The 23,652-nt window shown below is 41.4% G+C and overlaps 1 protein-coding gene across 6 annotated transcripts in view; it reads left to right on the forward strand.

Moving 5' to 3' along the window:
* The first annotated feature begins 2,575 nt into the window (after positions 1 to 2,575).
* LOC126088514 (membralin) overlaps positions 2,576 to 23,652 on the forward strand; it is a 551,852-nt gene continuing 530,775 nt past the window's right edge. Inside the window, exons 1-2 of one of the 6 annotated variants that reach the window (XM_049906664.1) lie at positions 2,576 to 2,779; positions 4,218 to 4,495. In XM_049906664.1, the coding sequence (XP_049762621.1) occupies positions 2,722 to 2,779; positions 4,218 to 4,495 (336 nt within the window). In that variant the 5' untranslated portion in view covers positions 2,576 to 2,721. Of the gene's footprint in view, positions 2,780 to 2,866; positions 3,010 to 3,101; positions 3,246 to 4,217; positions 4,496 to 23,652 lie in introns of those variants that run through there. The other 5 variants (XM_049906661.1, XM_049906663.1, XM_049906665.1 and 2 more) reach the window with 5 other exon arrangements.

Here is a 23,652-nt window from a genome sequence, read left to right on the forward strand (position 1 = left end):
ATCACCTCGTCAGCATAAAGTAGGGTCCATGGTAATGGCCTGTGCAGGTCAGCTGTCATGGTGTCCATTGCAAGAATGCGCAGAAGTGGTTATAATGTAGAACCTTAAGATTAGATTCAGTTTTTGTTCCATAGACCCAAAAAATGAGATGATTCTCAAGGGTGTGGAACACGTCGAAAGTATGACATAAAACATTTGAATATAATACTTACTACCCTGATAATTTGTCAGGAGATAGTCAAAAATAAGCTAATACAATGCAATAAACTGAGACAGCTAATATTTACAGAATTAACACACTGTCAGAATGAAACACTGTTATCCACTATTAATGAATTTGTTGTCAAAACTGAAATCTAACAGATATTTTTACTTAAGCTGACTTAACAGTCTCTGTTAAGATATTCATCTATGGAGTAGAAGGAGTTGCCTATCAAAAAGTCTTTCAAACTCTGTTTAAACCGTGTTTTATCTGAAACCAAGTTTGATGGATGCTGACTGTGATGGGCGAGTCCTTGGATAGTTCTGAGGTTGTACGGACATAACTTCATGGCTGTGCATAAAGTAACTGCACCCAGTTAATAAGCTGCTCTGGCACATTATGCTGTCAAAGTGCTAGCCAGATGAGACTGTGTGGCACCCGGTCAGAGGCCTTTTCAAGATCAAGGAATGTACTACATATACTCATAGTAAATAATCAATTATTCCGAATATAATATAGATAGATAAAAAATCTATTCACCAAGTGGTGGCAGGTGCACACGCACACATGCAAACAAACAAAGATTTAACTATTACAAGCTTTCAGAGCCTTTGGCTGCTTCTCCAACTGGCAGAAAAGTTGAAGGGGAAGGAAGAGGGGTGAAGGAAAGGACTAGAGAGGTTTAGAGTAAGGAATACAGTTTAGAAAAGTCATCCAGAACCCCAGGCCAGGATAGACTTACCTGATGAGTAAGTCTCCCCTGACCTGGGGTTCTGGGTGACTTTTCTAAACTGAACCCCTTTCCCTAAACCTCTCCAGTCCTTTTCCTTCACCCCTCTTCCTTCCCCATCAACTCTCCTGCCATGAGAAGGAGCCACTGGCTCCAAAAGCTCGTAATAGTCCAATCCATTTGTGTTTGTGTTCCCTGCTGCCACTTGGTGACTAGACTTTCTTATCTCTGTTTATATTATATACTCATAGTAAGGTAGGTAAGTAGGTGCTATTTGGTGTGTACATACTACATAACTACAATCACATTACTTTCTTGCAATACAAAGTCTTTGTGCTCCATATGATGATCTACAGTCTCACATCAGATGTTTAAGATCTCTCTTGGTAATCTGGTTCACTCCCTGGCCACTTTACCAACAAATGAGTAACAACCACTGAATGTCAAAGTGTAGTACTTATGTGAATGATTTAGCTTAGTGTTGCCTGGATATTATGTCAACCTTCAAAGACATTTTGTTGTACTGCACCATACAACTGACCTCACAAATTACTAAAACTAGCTACATTCCGAGCACATCTTTATGTGTGACAGTTCCGTGTTGGGCCATGGTCAGTTGAGAGTGTACCCAGTAGCTTCCCTTCAAACATAATTTTTGTTTGGCATATGAAATTCAGAATTGCCAGGAGATGATGGCTTTGGGCTAATATCTGTTACATGATCAATATCCTGAAGAATTTGCTCTGGCTGATCAATATGTTTATTTATACTCTCGTAGATTACAAACATTATTTAGTGGTTATAACAACGAACGTAAAAAGAATTTCATGAAAATGTTTTTAAAAAAATGCTACAAGTCTGTAGCATGGGTAGCTGTCCCTGCAAATTGCAAACAACTTCATATATAAGCTGCAATATGTACTTATGGGAAAATTAATGCCAAAGAGAAAACAGATGATACTCAGATTTTTATAGCAAACTGTCAATTTCAACTGAACGTTTGCCTACTGCCTTGAACTGCGATAATCTGACAGTGGTGGCTCGCGTTTTCTAGCCCTAAAAAAAAAAAAAACCATTATGCGTGTTTGTTTTTCAACGTGGGTGATAACAATCAATCAATTCTTGAAAAAGATAAAATGCAGCTTTCGAGATGAATTAAAATAACGGTTCTCCCATCCAAATCGGATGTGTACCGACTCATAAGTTGATATAACGAGAACCACATCTGCCCTGCTGAGCTCTACCGACAGTCTTACCAGGGATGTAAACAGGGTATCACAAGGCCGAAAATCATAGTGTGACACGACATCCAATTTTACAGCACAGAAATGACAGAACGATAACGTCCTATATTGTGAAAGTTAGCTACCATCGCAGATGTTTAGAAATGTGTAATGCAGGACTTCGAGCCAAAGATAATTTATGAAAATCGTTCATACGAAATGCGGTCGTCGAAGTTTCTAAATCTTCAAGACTCGTTAAATAGTGTATGTGAAACTATAAAATGAAACCCTCTGAAAAGCTCCCTGCAACTGACATGTCATAATGAAACCGCAAATATCACAATACACAATGACGACACACAATGCCGTTCTGCTAATAACATAACAATAGCGCTATACCGAATAACGCGCAGGTTTGCCAATGTTGTAATAGTGTTGTGTGTGAACCATGTAACCAGCATCATATCTGTCCAAAAACATTGTAGGAATCGTCATGTAATTTGAAATTGACCCGGTAACCAAGAGCAAAGTCTGCGGAGGATTTCAGAGTGCATTCTAAAGCAGCTATGCAAAATAATGGATTTGTTTATCAGTGGACAGCAGACACCGTACGGAGTGTAGTGGGTATAGTAACATTTGTTGCCAATTTCCCAAACACTTAAAAATTAAATGATGTCAACTGTTGCAATGACTAATAAAGCAGTGCACGAACGATCCTTGTCGCAGTATTTTCGGCTTGAGTCATTCGCACTGTTTTTATAATAAACGTAGTACCCTGCCGTTAATATCGTTTATTATTGTTAAAGGTTAACTGTAAACTTATTTTTCCGCACGAGACTGGAGGAAATAAACTGGTAGTGTTGTGCTGATTCAGATATGTCTGTCGCATGTTTCCAGATATATTACTAACACTCACTCACGTTGACAGGTCATACTTTGCTCTCACCTTTGTGCTACATCTGACACTGGAACTTTTCGCATTCATCTGTTAAATTTCGTATTCTTCCGTAATGACCATAAATTTCAGTTCCTTATGTGATGCCAGTAACATACTTAAATGCCTCGTTCATGCTTCTCCTATTCAGTTTTGGTAATGTTGGAAGTGTATTACAACAGTGGAGGATCTAGAGTGATTAATTTGATATGAATAAATAAAATTTATTTTTGTCATTAAATATTACATGGATGAGGTTAATATCATGATAGGTATCATCTAACTCTCTGTGTTTGATGTTACATTTCCAAAGCATAAAGTACTAACATTTCATTACCTTACAGAACTATTAGATAATTTATGGTGAACTCTACTATAGGACTTTAGAAGATTTGCATGTAAAGCCATCTTAGTATTCTTTTTAGTACTTGCTACAAGCCATCTCTTCTCTTGTTGTTTTACCCTCAAAGGAATGCATATAAACTTGGTATTTGTGTTGATGCTTTGTGCCTTTTATCGTCCGAAAAATCTGTACATGGATTCACTATAGTTTTTTCTTCCGTGATATTGACCATTTCTTGCCAGTTTTTGTATTTAATTTAATTTACGACTGTCCTACATACATGAACCGTCAGCAGCTGTAGTTAGGATTTGGAAACCTTTACTTTTTCACTGAAGGCCATGTTTAGCTTGTGTTCGTGGGTGGATTAATAATAATATAGAAATTTGTTTCCAAATTTCTTATTCCAGCCATGACTGTTGTTCTTCATGTAAAATAATAAGAAACCATTCTGAAACTGTCAATGTGTAACTCATAGGAGGTTATTTTTTATACATGTTATCACTGAGGATGTTTGGAGGTTAATGGAGATTTCTTTTAAATGCTGGGACTATGTATGATTAATATATTGTTGCACATGGATCTGAACAGTATTTGAAGTAGGCCTACTCCACTTTTAAATTTGAAATTAGTGATGCTTCCGTGGATTAGAAGTTATGTGAATCATATTGGGAAGTTCCTAAATACCTTCAACGAGAGATTATCCATTAATAATTTATAAATACAGTAAGCATTGAAATGACATTTCTCTTGCAGAGCTGAGTTCATAAAGCAATGGGTTCTTTCAGAATTATTTGCAAATTTCGTACCAATTGAAGCAATGCCACGAGAGGAGCTGGTGGGAGCAGAAGGAGTGCGGCCAGATCCAGGACCAGCTCCAGATGCGAATATAAATCCTGAAAATGGGAACAACAACAACAGAGCTCGAAACAACAACAATCAGAATCCCTTAATCAATGTGAGAGACAGACTGTTCCATGCACTTTTCTTTAAAGCTGCTTTGGCATATGCACGGACATTTCCAAGACCTGTTAGGAGGGTGTTGGAATTTGTTGTACTACTCAAGGTAAATTGGGAAATAACACATGTTAATAATATTTTTAAAAATGTATTTAACCAATGCAGGACTATGACAAGATGTTGTGTGGGTAAAAGTTATGTATTGGACCCCTGTTGTATTTTCCTTTATGGTGCGGATGTAAACTTGCTTTGCTGCCAGTCAGTTTAAAACCACAACCAAATTTTCAGCATTCACATTCATTGGCTTCGCCAATAAGCAACCAAATTGACACCTTCCAGCCCAACCTAGACTTCGGGCTGTGTTACAGATGAGTCTGTTGCTACAGTGAAGGTTGCATGGGGTGGGGGGTCCAATATGTAAAATTAGCCACTCATGTCGATAAATCTGCCTGTCAAAGTTTTCATCGTGTAATAATTTATTTATTTATTTATTTTCTGTTCTGTGTCTAGCTGCTAATTCTATCAATATGTCTTTATTTTAACTATATTTGGAATCCATAGTAATTACATTTCTCAACAGCTGTAGCGTTTTGTGACAACTTCAAACTTTGCACGTGCCTCAATACATGCCCAGTAACAATCTTCAACTCACCCACGCCCTCCTTCATATCTATTAAAAAAATATTTTTTTGCTGTGTTAAACTTATATTCATGTGTTCAGAAACATATGCTACATTCAAATAAGTAGGCCTGCACTGAATGATATGAAACAGATAGAAGGATGTAATTAGAATATAAAATGATTGTATATTATTGCTAGCTCTTAATTTTTGTGAACTTGTTGCCAGTGTGAATATTAATGCTGACATATATTTCTTCGGTTTAGTCGTCTTAACAGATATGTTTGTGATTCACCATTCTTGTGCCATATTGTGTCTGAAAGATTTAGTATTATTTATTTTTCTTTTATCATAGCTTAAGTGTGGCAATGGTCTTTGGTATGTTGTATTTTAGGTGATGTTTGTTGCTGCTTGTTAAGTAGCTTTATTCATCTCTCTCTTTCTCCAGTGACCACACCATTAGCAAAATGTTAAACACTACCATCATTCCATTTTTCCTTGGTCCAAGTTTTTTTGTTTTCTTTTTTTGAATCAGAACACTCCTCGAAGACCTTTCAGAATTTGTTTTCACAATTTCCCTGTTTTTCAAATAAAATGACTTAATACACTGACGGGGTGGGGGCAGAACGCAGCACCAAGGAGGAGTTGGGTGACAAAAATGAAACTTGGTAGGCATATTTCTACACCTGGAAGATGATATCTGTTAGAATTTTGAGCCCATCACATAAGAGTGTTGGTAGTAGCACCACTATGACGATGCAAATCAGGTTTGCTTTAAATACACGTTATAACAGTCGTGAGTGATAGTTGACTTTGAAATTGGATGTGGAGAGTAGATGTTAGACAAGAATGCTTTTAAGGTGACAAAGACACCATTATCAGAATCTCACTGAATGCGAATGAGGCGGTGTAATAGGGCTACAAAAGATGGATGTTCCTTATGCTACACTGTAGAAAGATTTGGCAGGAATGTAGCCTCTGTATACAATTGCTGGCAGCAGTGGTCACGAGAATGTACGGTCAGAAGAAGAATGCCATTCACACAGCCATTTGGCACTACCGAGAGGGAAGACCATTGTGTGTGCCATATGGCTCTGGTACATCATACAGCATCTGCAACAGCAATTTGAGCAGCAGTTGGCACAACAGTGACACAATGAACTGTTACAAATCAGTTACTTCAAGGCAGCTCCGAGACAGACACACTGTAGCGTGCATTCCACTGACCCCAATCCACTGCCATTTGCAACTTCAGTGGTGACAAGCGAGGGCTCATTGGAGGACGCCTGTTGTGTTTTCTGATGAAAGCTGGTTCTGCCACGGTGCTGGTGATGGCCATTATTGGTTAGGACTAGCCCATTTGGGACCCTGCAGCCATCCTGTCTGCATGCTAGACGGACTGGACTTATACCTGGAGTTATGCTCTGGGTTGTGTTTTTTGTATGACAGCAGGAGCACTCTTATGAGTGTCCCATGCTCCCTGACAGCAAATTTGTATGTCAGTCTGGTGATTCGATCAGTTGTGCTCCAATTCACAAAAAGCATTCCAAGGAGTGTTTTCCAACTGGCTAATGCTTGTTCACATAGTGATGTTGTAATCCAATGTTGCATTGGCCTGCTCAGTCACTAGATCTGTCTGCAGTCAAGCATGTATGTCGTCCACAGCCAGCATTAACTGTCCCTGTATTGAAAGACAAGTGCAACAAGCGTAGAACTCCATCCCACAAACTGACGTCTGGCATCTGTACAACACGAAGCAAGTAAGTTTACATGCTTGCATTCAACATTCTGGAAGTTACCCCAGTTATTAAAGTGTGAGCATTTCGCATTTGCCATGGCTTATCTTGTACTTACATTAACCTGGGATCTTTGGAATGTTAATCACTTAAATATGTTACCTAGACAAATGTATTCCTGAAATTTAATTACTTTGCATTAATTACTTTTTGGTGTTGGAATTTTTTCCCTGTGGTGTATTTGTAGAATTTCTTGGCTACCGTTTTTTCCTGCTCAGACGTCTCCCAATAAGAAAAGTGAAAAGTACTAAAGTACTTGCCAAGTTTGAATGGGTATCTGTTATTTGTTTCCTATACAAAATAACCCACATAAAAAAAAAGGAATGATTGCCTATCGTAGTTGCTGGGTCCAAACGAAACATATCGAATGTGCGATGGTAAATCGATTGTGCGACTCTGGCGGGCATTGTGAGTATGTTTATGTTGGTCACTACAGCAGTGACAAAAGAAGAGTGTTACAAAAATACCTTTAATTGCAAAGGAGACGACTTACCTTACTAGATGTCGGTGTTATCGTCATGTGAAAGTCCATTACGGTGATCTGGATGGATAATTTGGAAAAGTCGAACCATGTATTCTTCCTGATACTTGTTCGTTTTCCGCACTGTCCACAATGAAATTGTAACGGTATTTCAGCATCGAAACTGTTCTTACGGAGTTTTACACACTTCGCACTACCACAGTCTACACAGTCCCTTCTTTCCTTGTCTGGTAGTACTCCAAATTTGCTACAAAAAGTTGAACAATTTTCTACGCTGCATAAAAATGGAATTAGATTCTTCCATGTGAGAGAATCTTGAAGACACGTCAAGAACACCAGACATCCCGCTCAGTAACAACATGAATCGTCTGGGTTTCCCTAGCAACCCACAAATAGTTCGTGGAGGTATGTAATTTAGAGCAAGTAAGGGAATGATGGAAAACAGATAAAAATGATGATCACAAATAATTGATCCTAACGTCCACCACTGGGGTTGCATGATCGATTTACGATTGCACGTTCAATATGTTTCATTTGTACCCTGTGACTTTGATAGACAATCATTCTTGGAAATTACCCTTTTTTGATATTGCATCCATTTATATACACAATTTGCCTCAATGGAAACTATAATATTTTCCTCTTTTGTAATAAACAAACCATTTTAATCATGATTCTCATTAGTTTTGGGCATCATCTTCCACACCCCTCTGCCTATCACCACTCCACACCCTCCAAATCTGAGTGAGCTCTGGGTCTCTTCGTACATACAGTCGCATCTGGACAAAGGACACATTTCCCAGATGCTGGCGTGAAGCCATTGTCATACCTGTACCTAAGTCTTTCAAGAACAAGCACCTTCCTTCTGGTTATCACTCCATTTCCCTCACCAGCTGTTTTTGCAAGGTGATGGAATGTATTATTCATGCCCGCCTGGTATGGTGGCTTGATTCTTGCTAATAACCACTGCCCATTGTGAATTTTGAGCACACTGCTCTGTGGTTGACCATCTCATCATGTTGTCAATCCACGTCATGAATGGTTTTCTGTGGAAATACCAGACTGCAGCCATGTTTTTCGATATGGAGGAAGTCTTCGACACCTGCTGGAGGACTGGTATCCTCTGTATTCTATACAAGTGGGCTTCTGTGGCCTTGTGCCCGTTTCCTTCAGGAATTTTTAAAAGACAAAGTTTTCAAGGCTCATTTGGGTTCTGGCTTGTCGGACACGGTGTGCCTCAGGGTTCCATCCTAAGCACTGTCGTCTTTGCTGTCTCCATTAACCCTATAATGACCTGTCTTCCACTGGGCATCTCCGGCTCAATTTTCATTGATGATTTTGCGATCTATTGAAGTTCTCCATTAACTTGTGTCCTTGAGCCGTAACTTCAGTGATGTCTCGATCGTCTTTACTCATGGAGCATCTGCAGTGGCTTTCTCTTTCCCACTGAAAATTCATTTGTATGAATTTCTGGCAGCACAATTGATATCTTCCACCATCTTTACATCGTGGGCCTGTTGCTCTTCTGTTCATTGAAAGTGTGAAATTCCTGGAGCTCATACTCGATAGAAAACTTTCTTAGTCCTCCCACATGTCTTACTTGGCTGCTTGCTATATGTGGTTCCTCAATGTCCTGTGTGTCCCCAGTGGCACTTCCTAGGGAGCGGATCGGACCACCCTCCTCCATTTGTATCAGTCCGTTGTCTGTTCGAAACTAGACTATGGGTGTTTTGTTTATGCATCTGTGCGTCCATCCCTCTTTCACTGTTGCAATACTATCCACCATCGTGGCATCCGTCTGGCCACTGGTGCCTTTTCGAACTACCGCTGTCATACCACCGTGACTTTCTCCTCAGCAGATGTGTGTGCCATTTGTCTGCCATGCCTGTCCACTCATCATACACTTCCTTCTTCGATGACTCCTTTGATTGTCAGTAAGGGGGGCATCCCTCTTCTCCGTTAAATCATGGAATTCGCTTTCAGCTCTTGATCCAGCAGCTTAATTTCACACTACCTGCCACTTTCCCGATTGGAGTGAACCCTTTATCACCTTGGCTTTGTGCAGTGGCCTGTGTTCACCTCGGCCTTCATTCACTTCGTAAAGACACTACTCGAGCCTTGCTCTATCGCTGTAAGTTTCATGACCTGTGCACAGAACTTCAAAATAGTACCTTTGTGTACAGTGATTGCCCTTGGACTGACCATGGTGTCAGGTGTGCCATCATCATTGGCACTGATGATGTGCGGTATTGGCTTCTGAAACACTGCTCAGTATGTACAGAAGAGCTCTTCGCCCTGTATCAGGCCACACAGTACATCTGGTGACACAGGCTTTTCCATTGCGTCATCTGCTCTGACTCTCTCAGTGCCCTTCAGAGCCTCTGTGTGTTGTACACAGTCCATCCCTTAGTGCAATGAGCCCAGGAAAGGTGTCATTTGCACACTCTTGATGGTGCCACTGTGATGTTTATGTGGGTTCCTGGTCAGGTCAGTCTGATGGGAAACAAGGCCGCTGACACTGCTGCCGAGGCTGCGGCCCTCATACATTGGCCCAATAGTTCTTCAATTCCCTCTGATGATCTCTGTGTTGCCTTCTGTCAGCAGGTGGTGTCACTTTGGTGTCAGCACTGGTCCTCCCTTCATGGGAACAAGCTCTGTGGAATTACGCCTCTCCCAGCAGCTTGGACAACCTCCTCTCGGCCCTCTCACCACTAGGAGATCATTTTAGATAGGTTGTGTATTGGACACTGTCTTTTTAGCTATCACCATTTGTTAAGTGGTTCTCCCCCACCTCTTTCTGCTCATTGCCCTCAGCCTCTGACAGTTCGCCATTTCCTGATGGAATGCCGTTTTTTTTTTTTTTTTTAAACCACTTACGTTCTCATTTTTGTTTGCCATTTGAGCTATTGGCAATTTTAGCGAATGATGCATGGGCTACCGACCACATTTTGCTTTTTGGCTGTCATAGCAATATGGCGAAGGACATTTAATCTTTAGTTCAGGACCTCTGTTTCTCTAGGGCATATTTTGTGGACCATTCTCCAAGTACCTGTTTTTAGCTGTCTGTCCTTCCATCGATTAAGCTTAACGTGTAGTCTTTTCTAACTCTTTTTTTTTTTTCTTCGTGTTGTACATTTCTGACATGTGCACATATGACCCTAGTTGTTTTTGCACCCTAAAACAAAACAAAGCAAACCCCACACACGTATCTCAAAGCATTGTAAATTTCCATTGATTTCTTTCCACATAGAGATTCAATTTTGATGTAGGGATGCTGTAATCCAACCTAACTTGGTTTCAGCTTCCATTTTGAAACTGAATTACCCATGATGTAGTCATGTGAACTAGACTATCACAACTAAAGGCTCACTGACAACTGACATGAATTTCAACTTGATCACGCCACTGTAATGGTCACGCATTTGCAGTGTGCAGGACTTTTGAAATTACCCTCATAGTAAAAAGTAAATCTTCAACATACGTTGCACGACTAAATTTATGAGCAAGTTCAGTTAGAAATACTTAGAGTTGCATCTCTCTCCCTCCCCATCTTCAACTCCAGCATAACTGAGGGTGACTCATTACCAATAGGACAAGTTTCAGTATGAAGTTCAAGTAGAAAAAGAATCAAGGCACTGAGGACCTTAAGGACCCAAAGCACAGACGCGAATCTGTTACTGCAGGTTATCTGTCTTGAGCTGACTGCACATTTGCTGCTGCGGAAGATGGCCACGCAAACAAACGTATCACAGACACAAAGTTCTGAGAAAAACAGATGTGTGTGAAAATCATATTTATTGACATAATAACGGTCTCATAGGTCTGACTTTTTTTAACTTAATGTCAACTTTCTAAATTTACTATGAAAAAATAATCAATAGTAAGAACCATATTTATTATTAATGTTAATTCACAATATTTCCATATATAGGCTGGTGACAATAGTGTGTTTTGACAATAGTAACGTTCGTAATTAATGAGAAACTGGAGTCAGAGTATGAAGAACAGATACGAAATGTACCACACACACTTCTGTCTTGTTCTAACACTTCGTGGTCCTCATGATAATCATTTTAATGAAGAACATTCTGTTGCTTGAGGTTCAGGTAAAGCTGCCAGTATGCCTCTGATTAATAAGTACTACAACTATGTAGATGATGGAGACACTAAACTGTGTTGGCAATCCTACATAATAATTGAGCAGTGCAGAGCAACAATATTATGCTTTGTGCTTTGGACCCATATGGAAGCGAATACCATTGAAATTGGTGAGACAGATTTTGTTATTGGCCAACAGTATAGACAAAGCTAGTTCTATGTAAGATTCATAGATATTGGAAGCATGCACACATGATACAATAAAAAAGTTGATAATGGTGTGCTTTAGGCCCTGATGTTCCTCAGGATCTCAGTCTTTCTCCTTCCCCTCCACTTCTTCAGTTACTTGATAACGAAGGACTAATCCTGGCAGTATGACAAGTGTTTTTGAGTCTTTGGATGTGTGTATCAATTATCCATTTACAGCTAGTGCAAAAGCCTATATTCAGACAAATAGGGTAATTCCAATTCCAAAGAAGGCAGGATGACAGATGTGAATATTACAGAATAATCAGATTAAGTTGTGGTCACAAAATACTGGCTAAAATTATTTACATAGGAATGGGAAAACTGGCCGAAGCTGACCTCAGGTCAGGTCATTTTGGGCTCCAGAGATACGCAGAAATATTTAAGACAATGCTGTCCCTATAACTTACCTTAGAAGGTAGCTTGTAGATAAGAAAACCTACAGTTATAGCATTTGAAGATTTTGAGAAAGTGTTTGGCAGTGTATACTGGTATACACTCTTTGAAATTATGAAGGTAGCAGGTACAAAACCTAGAAAGTGAAAAGCTATTTACATCTCGTATAGCAATCAGACTGTGTGTATAAAAGTCAAAGAACATGAAAGGGAAGTGGTAGTTGAGAAGGCAGTGAAATATGGTCATAGCCTGTACCTGATGTTCATGAGGAAGAAATAAAAGACTCTATGATTTTGTAATTCGAACAGTGGAAAGTCAAGGTTGGAATATCAACAATATCAGAAAAGGATAGATTGCTGCTTACTGGAAAGATGACACATTGAGTTGTAGACATGCACAATGAGAAGACTGTTGCATATAAACTTTTGGCCAAAGCCTTCTTCAGAAAAGAGAAACACACACACATTTATGCAAGCAAGCACTCCTCACACAAATGTGACCGTTACCTCTGGCCAGACTGCAACAGAAATGTGCTGAATGGGAGCAACAATCCGGTGCATGGTGTGGAAGGGGAAGGGAAACAAGGTATGGATGGGGGAAGAGAAATCAGTGCTGCCTGGCAGAGCACACATGGACTGGAGGTGGTAGTACAGGGCTGAAAGGCACATCTTTGGGAGACTGTGGGGGAGGGAGAGGAGGGGGAAAAGGGAGAAGGAGAAAAGGCCGGTGGATACGCTGGCAGAGAGCAGTGCACAATGAGGGTGAGGATAGATGAATTGTGAGGAGGTGAGAGGACAGAGACGGTGGAAAACTGTTAGGTGGAGGATGTGGGGAGAGTAGGTTACCATAGGCTGAGGCTAGAATGATTTCATGAGCAGAGAATGTGTTGTAAGGATACTTCCTGTCTGTACAATCCAGAAAAACTGGTGGTGGAGGGAGGATCCAGATGGTCCGAGTTGTGAAGAAGTCATTGAAATCAAGTATGTTATAGGCAGCTGCTTGTAGTGCTGCAGTGTGGTCCACTTTGCTCTCAGCCACATTCGGCTGTAACCATTCATATTGGTGGACAGCTAGGTGGTAGTTATACCATTATAAAAAACCTGAACAATGATGGCAGCAGAGCTGATATATAATGTGACTGCTTTCACAAGTGGCCTGCCCATTATGGGATAGGATAGTCCTGTGACAGGACTGGAATACGAAGTACTGGGGTAGGGGTGGGGATGGATTGGCAAGTCTTACACTTTGATTTTTCGCAGGAATATGATCCCTGTGACAAGGGGTTGGGATTGGTAGTGGCTTAGGGATGGACTAGGACGTTGGGAGGTTGGATGGACACCATATCTTCATTTCTTCGTAACCTCAACACCTTCTCTCCCATCCCCTTCACTTGGTCCTACTCAACCCCATGTGCCATCTTCCTCAAAACTGATGTCCTCCTCTCTGACAACTCCATCCACACCACGGTTCATATTAAACCAACCAACAAGTACCTGCATTCCTTCCACACCAAATATCCCTCCCATACAGTCCATCCACCTGGGCCAGTGTGTCTGCAGTGACAAGAACCCCCTTGTCCAGTACGCTGGAGTTCTAAAACAGGCCTTCACTTACAGACACTAATCCCCAGACCTAGTCCCCAAACAGATTTTCTGTACCGTATCCCCTCATAGCCTCTGTCCTCCTACCATCCCCAAAAATCAGCTACAAAGAAGTTCCCCCTTCATCATCAAATACCAGCCCAGACTGGAACAGCTGAAGCACATCCTTCCTCAGGGCTTTGATTATCTATCATCATGCCCTGAAATTAGGGGAATCCTACCCAAGATCCTTCCCACCCCTCTTTTAAAATGGCATTCCGTCGCCTACTCGACCTCGACAACATCCTAGTCCATCTCTATGCCACTTCCAATCCCAACTCCCGGTCATAGGGTTCATATCCCTGCGCAAGACCGAGGTGCGAAACCTGCTCAATCCACCCATCCAGCATTTCCTATTCCATTCCTGTTACAGGCTTCTTCTACCCCATCAGAGGCTGGGCCACCTGTGAAAGGAGACATTTTATATATCATAGTTCAGCTTTTTATATTGTTTAATTGTACAGATAAAAAAAATTACTCACCAAGCAGCAGTAGAACACATACATAAAAGACTGTTGTGATTGGCAAGCTTTCAGAGCCAGTGGCTCCTTCTTCAGGCAGAAGGGTTGAAGGGGAAGGAAGAAGGTACGGTAAGTCTCCCCTGACCCGCTGTTTTGGGTGGCTTTCGCAAAATCTACCCCTTTTCCTAGACTCTCCAGTTCTTTTCCTTCACCCTTCTTCCTACCCCTTCAACCCTCTGCCTGAAGAAGGAGCCACTGGCTCTGAAAGTTTGCCAATCACAACTGTCTTTTATGTGTGTGTTCTGCCGCCGCTTGGCTAGTAGATTTTTTATCTATCTGATTAAATAATTTCATAAATAATTGATTTTTTTGTTATAGCTTTTTATATTGGTGTGACCAACATCTAGCTGTCCGCCAGGATGACTGGCCACTGCCAAACCATGGCCAAGAGCAGAGTGAATCACCCGCTGGCACAACATGCAGCTGAACATAACACACTTGATTTCAATGGCTGCTTCACAACTCGGGCTATCTGGATCCTCCCCTCCACCACCAACTTTTCTGAACTGCACAAATGGGAGCTATCTTTACAACACATTCTCTGCTCCTGAAATCATCCTGGTGTCAACCTATGGTAACCTGCTGTCCCCACACCCGCCACTCAGCTGTTTCCATCCCTATGTTCTATCACCATTTCACAATTCGCCTCTGTCACACTCCTTATGCACTACTCTCTGTTGGCTGATCCACCACTCTTTTCTCCATCTCTGCTCTTCTCCTTTTCATTCCCCCTCCCTGCCCTTCTCTGCTCTCCCCCCCCCCCCCCCCCCCCCCCCAGCTTCTCAGTGTTGCGCCTGTCAGCCCTGTCCTGCTATTTGTAGTCTCTGTATGCTCGAACAGGCAGTGCTGAGTTCTCTTTCCCCACCCATACCCTGCTATTCCTACCACTTCCCTGTCTCACTCAGGAAAGTTACTCCAGTCAACACCTTTCTGTTGCTGTCTTGCTGTAGGTAATGCTTGTGTGTGTGTGTGTGTGTGTGTGTGTGTGTGTGTGTATTTCTCTTAAGGCTTTGGCTGAGAGCTTATATGTAACAGTCTTCTCATCATGCCCGTCTGTAACTCGTGTCATCTTTGCGTTGGATATCAATTTATCCTTTTCTAATATTCTCGATTTTGTAATTCTATCAGAGATGAAAACGGTCTTAGCAAAGCAGCTGAAAAGAACGGGTAGAGTCTTGAAATGAGTTTATAAGATGAATATAAAAAAGTAAAACTATGTTAATGGAATGTAATCACATTAATTCAAATGTTGCAGTGGGAATTTGATTCTGAAATGAGACACTAAAAGTTATAGATAAGTTTTGATATTCTGGCAATAAAATAATTGGTAATGGCAGAAGTAGAGAGGATATAAATGCAAACTGATAAAAACAAGAAAGTCCATTCTGAAAAAGAGACATTTTTTAACATGGAATATTAACTTAAGTGTTAGAAATTAATTTTTTGACATGTATGAAAAAGTGAAATGTGGGTGATACACAGTACAGACAAAAAGAAAATAACCATTTTGGAAAGGTCATTTTACAGACGAATGCTGAAACTTAGGTTGGTAGATGGGATAACTAATGAGGAGTGTCAGTATAGAGACAGGGATTAGTGATAATGTCATCATAGTGATGACAGTTACTGAAATTAATAAATCCATCAAGAAGGCTAGGAAAGTATTTTTTCTAGATAGAACAGATAAGTAGTTGTTAGCATTCTGCTTAGAAAATGAATTGATATTATATAGTTCCAGTATGATGGAATTAGGGGAAAAGCTTAAATGAACTGCAAATCGTGCTATGGAGAAGTATTTGCCGAGTAAGTGTGTTAAAGACAGGAAAGACCTGCCATGGCTTAACAAAATTTGGAAATTACTGAGAAAGCTGAGACTGTTGCACTCTTGGTTTGAAACAGGATGTGAAAATGACAGGCAAAAGTTAGTAAAAGTGTGTGCATCTGTAAAAAGATCTATGCGCAAAGCATGCAAGAACTACTACCATTGACTCTTAGCAAATGACTTTTCCGAGAATTCGAGAAAATCAGATTGCATTCTTCACACACGATATACTACGCACTATGGATGGAAGGCAACAGGCAAATTGCATATTATTAGAGTTCTGAAAAGTGTTTGACATGGTGGCCCACCTCAGACAGTTAATGAAGGTATGAGCATGCAGAACAGATTGCCCGATACCGGAGTGGCTAAAAGACTTCTTAAGTAATAGAACCCAGTACATTGTCCTCAACAGTGGGTGTTTGTCAGAGAGAGGGGGTATCATCTTGATTGCTCCAAAAAAGTGTGATAGGACCAAAATATATATATATATATGATGAGACTTACCAAACAAAAGCGCTGGCAGGTCGATAGACACACAAACATACACACAAAATTCTAGCTTTCGCAACCAACGGTTGCCTTGTCAGGAAAGAGAGAACGAGAGGGAAAGACAGAAGGATTTGGGTTTTAAGGGAGAGGGTAAGGAGTCATTCCAATCCTGGGAGCGGAAAGACTTACCTTAGGGGGAAAAAAGGACAGGTATACACTCGCGCGCACACACACACACACATATCCATCCGCATATACACAGACACAAGCAGACATTTGTAAAGGCAAAGAGTTTGGGCAGAGATGTCAGTCGGGGCGGAAGTACAGAGGCAAAGATGATGTTGAAAGACAGGTGAGGTATGAGCGGCGGCAAATTGAAATTAGAAATTAGCGGAGATTGAGGCCTGGCGGATAGCGAGAAGAGAGGATATGCTGAAGGGCAAGTTCCCATCTCCGGAGTTCTGACAGGTTGGTGTTAGTGGGATGTATCCAGATAACCCGGACGGTGTAACACTGTGCCAAGATGTGCTGGCCGTGCACCAAGGCATGTTTAGCCACAGGGTGATCCTCATTACCAACAAACACTGTCTGCCTGTGTCCATTCATGCGAATGGACAGTTTGTTGCTGGTCATTCCCACATAGAACGCTTCACAGTGTAGGCAGGTCAGTTGGTAAATCACGTGGGTGCTTTCACACGTGGCTCTGCCTTTGATCGTGTACACCTTCCGGGTTACAGGACTGGAATAGGTGGTGGTGGGAGGGTGCATGGGACAGGTTTTACACCGGGGGCGGTTACAGGGGTAGGAGCCAGAGGGTAGGGAAGGTGGTTTGGGGATTTCATAGGGATGAACTAAGAGGTAACGAAGGTTAGGTGGACGGCGGAAAGACACTCTTGGTGGAGTGGGGAGGATTTCATGAAGGATGGATCTCATTTCAGGGCAGGATTTGAGGAAGTCGTATCCCTGCTGGAGAGCCACATTCAGAATCTGATCCAGTCCCGGAAAGTATCCTGTCACAAGTGGGGCACTTTTGGGGTTCTTCTGTGGAAGGTTCCGGGTTTGAGGAGATTAGTAAGTGGCTCTGGTTATTTGCTTTTGTACCAGGTCGGGAGGGTAGTTACGGGATGCAAAAGCTGTTTTCAGGTTGTTGGTGTAATGGTTCAAGGATTCCGGACTGGAGCAGATTCGTTTGCCATGAAGACCTAGGCTGTAGGGAAGGGACCGTTTGATGTGGAATGGGTGGCAGCTGTCATAATGGAGGTACTGTTGCTTGTTGGTGGGTTTGATGTGGACGGACGTGTGAAGCTGGCCATTGGACAGGTGGAGGTCAACATCAAGGAAAGTGGTATGGGATTTAGAGTAGGACCAGGTGAATCTGATGGAACCAAAGGAGTTGAGGTTGGAGAGGAAATTCTGGAGTTCTTCTTCACTGTGAGTCCAGATCATGAAAATGTCATCAATAAATCTGTACCAAACTTTGGGTTGGCAGGCCTGGGTAACCAAGAAGGCTTCCTCTAAGCGACCCATGAATAGGTTGGCGTACGAGGGGGCCATCCTGGTACCCATGGCTGTTCCCTTTAATTGTTGGTATGTCTGGCCTTCAAAAGTGAAGAAGTTGTGGGTCAGGATGAAGCTGGCTAAGGTAATGAGGAAAGAGGTCTTAGGTAGGGCGGCAGGTGATCGGCGTGAAAGGAAGTGCTCCATCGCAGCGAGGCCCTGGACATGCGGAATATTTGTGTTTAAGGAAGTGGCATCAATGGTTACAAGGGTGGTTTCCGGGGCTAACAGACTGGGTAGGGATTCCAGGCGTTCGAGAAAGTGGTTGGTGTCTTTAATGAAGGATGGGAGACTGCATGTAATGGGTTGAAGGTGTTGATCTACGTAGGCAGAGATGCGTTCTGTGGGGGCTTGGTAACCAGCTACAATGGGACGGCCGGGATGATTGGGTTTGTGAATTTTGGGAAGAAGGTAGAAGGTAGGGGTGTGGGGTGTTGGTGGGGTCAGGAGGTTGATGGAGTCAGGTGAAAGGTTTTGTAGGGTGCCTAAGGTTCTGAGGATTCCTTGAAGCTCCGCCTGGACATCAGGAATGGGATTACCTTGGCAAACTTTGTAAGTAGTGTTGTCTGAAAGCTGACGCAGTCCCTCAGCCACATACTCCCGACGATCAGTCGTGGAACCCTTGTCTGCCGGAAGAATGACGATGGATTGGTCAGCCTTCAGATCACGGATGGCCTGGGCTTCAGCAGTGGTGATGTTGGGAGTAGGATTAAGGTTTTTAAAGAAGGATTGAGAGGCAAGGCTGGAAGTCAGAAATTCCTGGAAGGTTAGGAGAGGGTGATTTTGAGGAAGAGGAGGTGGGTCCCGCTGTGACGGAGGGCGGAACTGTTCCAGGCATGGTTCAATTTGGATAGTGTCTTGGGGAGTTGGATCATTAGGAGTAGGATTAGGATCATTTTTCCTCGTGGCAAAGTGATATTTCCAGCAGAGAGTACGGGTGTAGGACAGTAAATCTTTGACGAGGGCTGTTTGGTTAAATCTGGGAGTGGGGCTGAAGGTGAGGCCTTTGGATAGGACAGAGGTTTCGGATTGGGAGAGAGGTTTGGAGGAAAGGTTAACATATATATAAATGAGCTTCTAGATGGGGTGAGCAGCAGTCTGCAGCTATTGGGAGAATTTTAGAAAAGTGTGGTTCATCTGTAAAGAAGACTGCATGCTGAACACTAGTGCGACCTATTCTTGCTTCTCGAGTATTGGGGTAGACACAAAAGTAATTCAAAGGCAGGCTGCTAGATTTGTTATAGGTAAGTTCAGACAACACACAATTGCTAAGGTGGCTTCAGGAACTCAAATGGGAATCCCTTGATGGAAGGTGACGTTCTTTTTTAAGCACACTATTGAGAAAATTTAGAGAACTGGTATTTGAATCTGACTGCAGAATGAATCTACTGCTGCCAGTATACATTTTGCGTAAGTACCAAGAAGATAAGACAAATTGGGCTCATGTGGAGGCACACAGTTATTTTTCCCTCACCCTGTGAACAAGTGGAACAGGAAAGTAAATGACTAGTCGTGGTAGAAGGTATGCCCCACCACACATCATATGGTGGTTTGCAAAGAGTGTATGTAGATGTAAATGTACAGAAATTGATTTGGGAGAAAATAAATTTGTGCCACAACTTGACTAAAGGAAGGAATCATTTGGTAGGAAACATCCTACAGGTTCAAGGAGTAGACAGTTGGTAATGGAGGGAAGTGAGGGGGTAAACATTGTAGAGGGAGACAAAGGCATGACTGCTGTGGATAGGTTCAAGTGGATGTTGTAAGCACAGATTTTATTAAACACAAATTATGTACAAATAAAACACAGAAATGAATAGTTACTGACTCTTTTGGAAATACGCACAACCAATGCTTCAGGAAGTGGGTACCTCTTAGCTGATACAGTAGCTGGGAAGTTTGTTGACTAATTTACAGAATAGCGCAGTAGAACACTATTGCTAGATTTGATTGGGAAATACTCGAGTACTAGTAATGCCATCAGTGCACCCATATGTTGTTGATACGTTACTGAAAACTCAGCTGTCATTTTAGTAGTGAATAAAGAAAGTACTGCATTAGGTAGACAGGCAAGTCAGTGTGCTAGCTAAACGTAGACGGTAGATAACAACAAATCGTCAGTAGATTCACCACAGAGCTCGCTGTAAATATTGGCTGTTTGACAAAGACAGGCTGTCGCAGTCCACAGCAGCTCTTAAATTGCGACAGGTGTCTTGCCTCATGATCTGACAGCAGGAGATGTCCTTCTGTGCCGCACCCACTGAACTCTCCAGGAGTATGCATAACTGTATTGTTTGAGTCAGTGATGTGCCTGATGAAATTGGAAGAGAGGTTTTTTCCAGTTTCATATAAATATGAATATAAATGCTACTTGCCTTAACATGTCTTCAAGTATTGATATGTACAGCAGTAAAGAGCCACTAAGGATGCTAAAAGAAATTAAAACAGTTTTATTTTAGGCTGCACATTGTGTTATTTTATATTAAGAATGTATTTAGCATAAAATATCTTGTTAAGAACAAACATTTATTTACAGTTGGAAGAAACTACAGTAATGTATTTAAATCAGTGATAAATTATTTACAGCGTTCTGAAAGAACGGCTCATTAGTTGAAGTGAATCATTGTTAGGTTTTCTCAGGCAGTAAGTTTCGTATAACTGCAGGAAATTAAAATTTGGTTCTATTTTTCAAAAAAACAAAATCGATGTATCAGTTGGAGAATTGACAGCACTTAACATGTAACCTGTGTACAAAAAAAAGTTTTAAAAAAGGCAGCTGTTTGCTGGTGTATCCAAGAAATGTGTCTCGCTGCAGGCTAATGGTTAGTGTTCCTCTCTGACTAAGGTTTCTATACACCTGCTTCATAGCAATTCATTAACTCTTTTTGGTGACATCTGCAGTATTTACGAAACTTTATGGAACTGTAGAATGAAGACTGGATCTCAGTACTACTGAGACAACTTATCTGCATTTTTGACATTTCACAAAAAAGACATGCCACTTCTCATAGGAGATTACATTAGTGATATTTTCCATAGTGACATGCAGCAACAGCAAGTGGTCAGAATATGTTATGTACTTCATGTGAAATCACCTTTGTCCACCTACTTTGTTATGGGCAGATCTGAGTATTCACACAGAGTAGACTGCAGGTCATCCGGATAATAAAAGTTCCTGATAATTCAGAAAGTCAGAAAAAATGGAATGATACAGAATTAATAATATAAACATACGTATTATTTCTACATGAAGGCACAAATTTCACACTGTTTTCACATAAATGTTGACCCCAGTAGTTTCACCAAGTTGTTTCTGCTTAATGCTCCAAGTAAGCCATCATTTTGTCTAGCTGCATTGTTGCCTCTGTATGTGTCCTAAAATCTTCAGATTGAGTGCCAGTCTCATCAGCTAATCCATCATCACTATCTCCATTTTCAGAAAGCAAACAAACTGATAATTTATCATCAGAAATTTTGCTACAGCTAGTGTCTTTTGTCATTTTGAAACCAGTCTTTTATGTCCTATAACAACTATGTGTGAGCACACTGGGATTTTTGCAAATGCTTCAACAATAAATTCAATACCAGTTTTTTTCAACAATTCTCCTTTATCTGTCCTGCACAGCGTCTTATCTGTAGATACTACAACCTTCTTTCTCTTTGATTTTATTTTACACTTGTGTAATGGGGTGTCTAGTATTGCGTGGTGTGGGTTCTGATTCTGTACAGGAGATAGATATGGATGTAGCAGAAGATAACTCATGGATGCAAGAAACCCTTCAGTGCTGTTCATTTACGTTCATTCAGTCTTTGATGCTCCTAATGTTGATCTCTGGTGAGAGCAGCAAATACACTGACATGGTGTCACGCATTGTCTTGATCTCCCAGAGCCTGTCTAGTCAGTGATAGCGAGTACCTACTGTGCCCCCTCCTGCCCCCCTTCCCCCTCATAGTTTCAGTGGAAGTTTGGAATAATCAATCATAGCAAGCTGGCTGCAGGGTTGGTTGCTGTCATAGAGAATACAGCAGGTAACATATTGCCCCAGTGACACAGGGTACAAGAGTTGCAGTTTGAGCCCTGAACATATGAAGACAGCAGAAACCTGGTGGCAAAGACGCGCAGAAGCAGCAGATTGCAGAGTTGCAAGTGCCCGGTGTTCAGGCAATTGTCAAAGATTCAAGGTGCAGTGGCAGTGGTGGTGGTTGTGTCATTGGTATAGAGTTGACTGGCACGTACTGGACATCACGGCATCGTCCAGCTGTTAGACGACAACAGGCTGGGCACCAGGGGTTTAAATACTGCGGTCGAGGGCTGACCATTCAGAAGAAGCCATGTTTCTATGTCATGTGGAAGCATCTCGAATGAGGGTCAGTGTTCTAGGCCTGGTGGTTGTTACACGACGGTGCATTGAAGTGCGGAAGCAGCCTGCTTTTGCTGAGGATGCTGCATCAGCAGGTCATTGACTGCAGCTGCTGCAGCAGGTGATGCCCTAGATATGACAATGGGCTGTGGCTGAGGCCTGTGTTGTTACACTCGTGACAGACAGACAGAGAGAGAGAGAGAGAGAGAGAGAGAGATCTGAATGAACCAGAGATCTTGATTAATGAGGGTTGGATAAACAAGATTCCACTATATCATGTGGATATGCAAACCTTGATAACAGAAATAATCAATTTTCGAAAATATAATGTGATTGTATAGATAAAAAAATCTGGTCACCAAGAGGTGAGAGGAAAAAACAGACATAAAGGTACTGAAATTTGCAAGCTTTTGGGCCCAGTAGCTCCTCCTCATCCCATCCAGTAAGTCCCTCATGACCTGGAGTTCTGGGCAACTTTTCTGACTGCTCCCTCCCATTTTCTAAACTTCACTATACACCTATATATATGTTTTCTCCTGCAACTGCTTTGTGAGCAGATTTTAGAAACGTCATATGTAATGTCTGTCAGTTGTTGAAATGTTTTTTAATAGCCAACTGAGATTTGCTAGAACTCTTCATGATCTTTCACAGAATACTCAGTATAAGCTGAGCAGTTAAAGTAGCTGTTCTGTTTATGTTGAAGTAGGCTGTTTTCTATCTGTGTGTTGAACCTGCTCTCATTAAGTGCTTTGTTTCATACAACAATACTAACTTCTGTGGCAGAATTGTGTGTTTGTGGCATGTTTTCAGCATGGAAAATAATGTTCTGTTTACAGTTATACTAATGTCATAATGAAACTTCTAACTTTGGATTCAAAGGTTATAATAATGTCATAATGAAACTTCTAACTTAGGATTTAAAGATAACCTGTTGTCATGATCAGTGGTGAATGTGTGTCTTATTTAGAAATAGATTTCCTTACATAAATTTGTCATTGTGTGAGTATCAAAGAATCGTTAATAGTAGTTTCTGCAGCAATCAAAAAATCTGGGGAAGAAACTTAAAAATTGCCATTAATTAATATTCAGTTAGTCATTATTTCATTTGTCAGTGGTGATAACCACAATCCTAATAGATAAATCATAGTGGCAATGTTTTCTGTAGTAGTGTGACAAATAGCAAATCACTGGTGGCATTAACAATGATTATCTTCTTAATTATCGTTGATGAGACTG

This window comes from Schistocerca cancellata, chromosome 6 (assembly GCF_023864275.1).
Source record: "Schistocerca cancellata isolate TAMUIC-IGC-003103 chromosome 6, iqSchCanc2.1, whole genome shotgun sequence".
Lineage (NCBI taxonomy): Eukaryota > Metazoa > Arthropoda > Insecta > Orthoptera > Acrididae > Schistocerca > Schistocerca cancellata.